Here is a 3357-nt window from a genome sequence, read left to right as displayed (position 1 = left end):
TGTGTGTGTGTGGGGTGTGTGTGTGTGTGTGTGTGTGGTGTGTGTATGTCTGTGTGTGGTGTGTGTGTGTATGTGGTGTGTGTGTGTGGGGGGTGTGTGTGTGTGTGGTGTGTGTGTGTATGTCTCTGTGTGGTGTGTGTGTATGTCTGTGTGTGGTGTGTGTGTGTGTTTGTGTTGAGGATAAACTTCATCAGACCTGACCTGCATCCGCACTCATAAGCATCTGGGTTAAACGCCCATCATCTTCATTCTTAGCCCCGAGCTTCATCAGCCATTCAAGTGGGTGTGTATTGATTCTTCAGATAGCAGTTGCTGTTTGGATCTCACCGGTCTCCAAGGAAGCAATGTGGTTGGTATCTGCTCACCGAGCATGTACTCCTAGTTTCGTTCTAGGAGGAACTCACCAGTCAAGTGCAAAGGGAAATGATTTCAACTGGAGTCATGTTACAAGGGCTGTTCTTCAATCCCACCTTGCTCAATATCCTAATATGGTCAGTCGCTTCTGTGCACACATGATGCATACAGTGTTCTTCAGATTCACATTGCATTCTCATTGAGTGGCTCTCAATGAGGACAGAACATCAAGGGCCAGCTTATTGTCAGTAAGCCTTGTTCCTAACTTCAAAGTGACCTGGAAGAAAAAGGAGACTGGAGAATCTTCCAGAGTCACTGTGGTGCTTTAGAAAGTCATTTTGTTTTCTTCAAGAGGGAGAGTGTCAATGAGATTGTTCAGGGAAAGGTGGATTTTGAGTTAAGCCATGAAACATGGGGGGAGATTCTATTCATTAGATTTCCTCACACTCAGAGGGGCCCAGAGTTCCTTGACATACATGGGGTTTGTTTTCTTCCCTGTGAGGTTGCCAGCTGGACTGGAAGGTTCTGGAGAAAGCTTGCGCTTGTCTGAGAATGTGCCTCTTGCTCTCTGGCTTAGGTTTTGGTGCTAGTGTCTCACGTTTCTGTCCACAGTTCTTAATAAATGACCACAAATCTCTGTCTCTTAAGATTCAAAGACATCCTATGCCACCTTTCAATGATATATATTTCTGTCTAGAATGTTCATTAGCTTCATAACTTGCAACATTATACGAAATGATGGTTTTCAGGATGAATTTTAGCCTGATGATCTTCTCTTAACTTCCTGGGTGTTTTGATGTCTATTCCCCAGGATGAATTCAAAATTTATTCTTGGAAAAAAGTAATATGGATCTCCCTGTCAGCACTGAGCAGCACGCCTGGTCTCACGCCTGACCACCCTCTCATTACAGACGAGGGATACATCATAAACAGAGCCATCCGAAAGCCAGATCTAAAGGTAAGCGAACTCTGAGATGGAAAAGAATTTTAAACCATCATTTATTTCATGTGTATGAGGGTTTGCTTGCATGTATGTCTGTGTGCCATATGTGTGCCCATAGAGCATAGAAGTGGGAGTTGTATCTCTTGCCGTTGGAGCTATAGATTGTTGGGAGTTCTCATGTGGATGCTAGGAACAGAACCCATGTCTTCTGCAGAAGGTACTCAAGTAACGTGGAACTATTAAAGCATCATTCCTACCTTATACTATAAAGCCAGTCTTGCAGTGATGTTAACTTACCCTGAGGAATATCCTAAGGGATTTGCTTATTTCTTTCTTAAGATTTATTTATTTATTATATGTAAGTACACTGTAGCTGACTTCAGACACTCCAGAAGAGGGAGTCAGATCTCGTTATAGATGGCTGTGAGCCACCATGCGGTTTGCTGGGATTTGAACCCAGGACCTTCAGAAGAGCAGTCAGGTGCTCTTATCCACTGAGCCATCTCACCAGCCCGGATTTGCTTATTTTTATAAAAGACTTTGGTTTAAACCGTGGTATCCAAATGTGTTTGGGTTATTTACTTTTGTCTAGTTAAATGCAAAGGCTTGGGTTAACATTCATATTGAGAACATGTTCTTATGAGATAGAATGATTTCTTGTACAGTTATACATGTACAGATAGCTGTTTAAATTAGCTTTTGACAATAAGGTCGGGTTTTAACATGAAAATAGTCTGTTGCTGAGCAGTTTTCTATTGTCAGTTGTCATTATCCAGCTGTCTTGAGTTGTCATCATAAACATTCAGAAGATATGGATCCCCCTCAGGGAGCAATGGGTACTCTGTGAGGTGGCCCTTCAGCTGAGAATGAAGCTTCCCAGGTCACCCTTGGATATAGTTTTAGGGTTTCACTTCCCTGAAATTTTATCACTTTTAATAGTCAATTAGGCAAATGAAGAAATTTCCAAGGAAACAATAACAACAGAGGAAAGTTTTGATATCCAATCTTGATATGATTATCATTTTATTATATAGGGAGTTTGCTACTTACTGTCTCCTTGAATCTTAAGTTTTTGAGTTATAAAGCAAAAGGCATAATCTTCTTTCTTTTTTTATTAGGGCTCTTAGGAATCTCACACATAGAGTCAAATAGTAAGCTTATTTGTGAACTATAACAATTGATATTCATAATAAAGTTTGGAAACCTACATTAGTATCAGAGTCTTAGGTGCAGTCATGATGACATTGATAAGCATGGAAAGAGAATCTAAAGGTGATAGTCATATACAGTCTTCCTAAAAGACCCAGAGTAGGTTTTCAAACATTAATGAAGAGGAGACCCTAGGGACTATGTTGTAGGATTGCATGCAAAAGGAAGACGTTCTTATGTGTTCCAACAAAATGAAGAGCAAGAAGGTGAGGAGATAACTTTTCTGATTCCTGAGCAGAAACATGAAAGTCACCTCCAACAGTCACAGCAGCTGCTCCTTGTCCCTGCTTCTCCTGGGGTGAAGTTCTAGAAAACGGACAAATAAGCCAACCCGTCTATGCTATGCTTACTGTCCTTTGTCAGCTTCTTGAAGTTCTGAGGATGATATAAAGGAGCCATGGTCCAGGCAGAGATGTTTTGTGGTGGGACACTCTCAAAGATGCTTCAATGGTCTATGATGGATTTGTGCTTCTCACCACAGGAATAGCCTCAGAAATTCAAAAGATAGTGAACCAATCCATTTTAATGTCTTGTGGTCAAACTTACCAATAACCTCTTCATTTTCTCTGGCTGTAGGCCAGGCTTGTGTCTACTTTTGTTTTCTGTTTCCCAGTTTGTGGTTTGATGTGAGCCCATCATGGAGGCCACTCATTCCACCCTCAGCTTGGCCCTAAAAACTAAGTTTCTAACACGGATTGTCAAATTTGTGGAATTAAAAACATAAGCAAGCCTCACTTTGTGCATTCTGAATCCTAAAGTCAAGGGGCTTTCAGAAATTTTATTCTGAGGCTGGCTTGAACCATCTGCTCTGTGTGTGTGTGTGTGTGTGTGTGTGTGTGTGTGTGTGTGTG

At 41.4% G+C, this 3357-nt stretch overlaps 1 protein-coding gene across 1 annotated transcript in view; it reads left to right on the top strand.

Moving 5' to 3' along the window:
• Positions 1-3357, top strand: part of Atp13a4 (ATPase 13A4) — a 130881-nt gene that overhangs the window by 58263 nt on the left and 69261 nt on the right. Inside the window, exon 4 of the mRNA XM_021184681.2 lies at positions 1166-1312. Within this exon, the coding sequence (XP_021040340.1) occupies positions 1166-1312 (147 nt within the window). The remainder of the gene's footprint in view (positions 1-1165; positions 1313-3357) is intronic.

The sequence above is a fragment of the Mus caroli genome, chromosome 16 (assembly GCF_900094665.2).
Source record: "Mus caroli chromosome 16, CAROLI_EIJ_v1.1, whole genome shotgun sequence".
In the NCBI taxonomy this organism is placed as follows: domain Eukaryota; kingdom Metazoa; phylum Chordata; class Mammalia; order Rodentia; family Muridae; genus Mus; species Mus caroli.
Note: the sequence above shows the minus strand (reverse complement) of the source record. Positions and strands in the feature narration are given on the sequence as shown.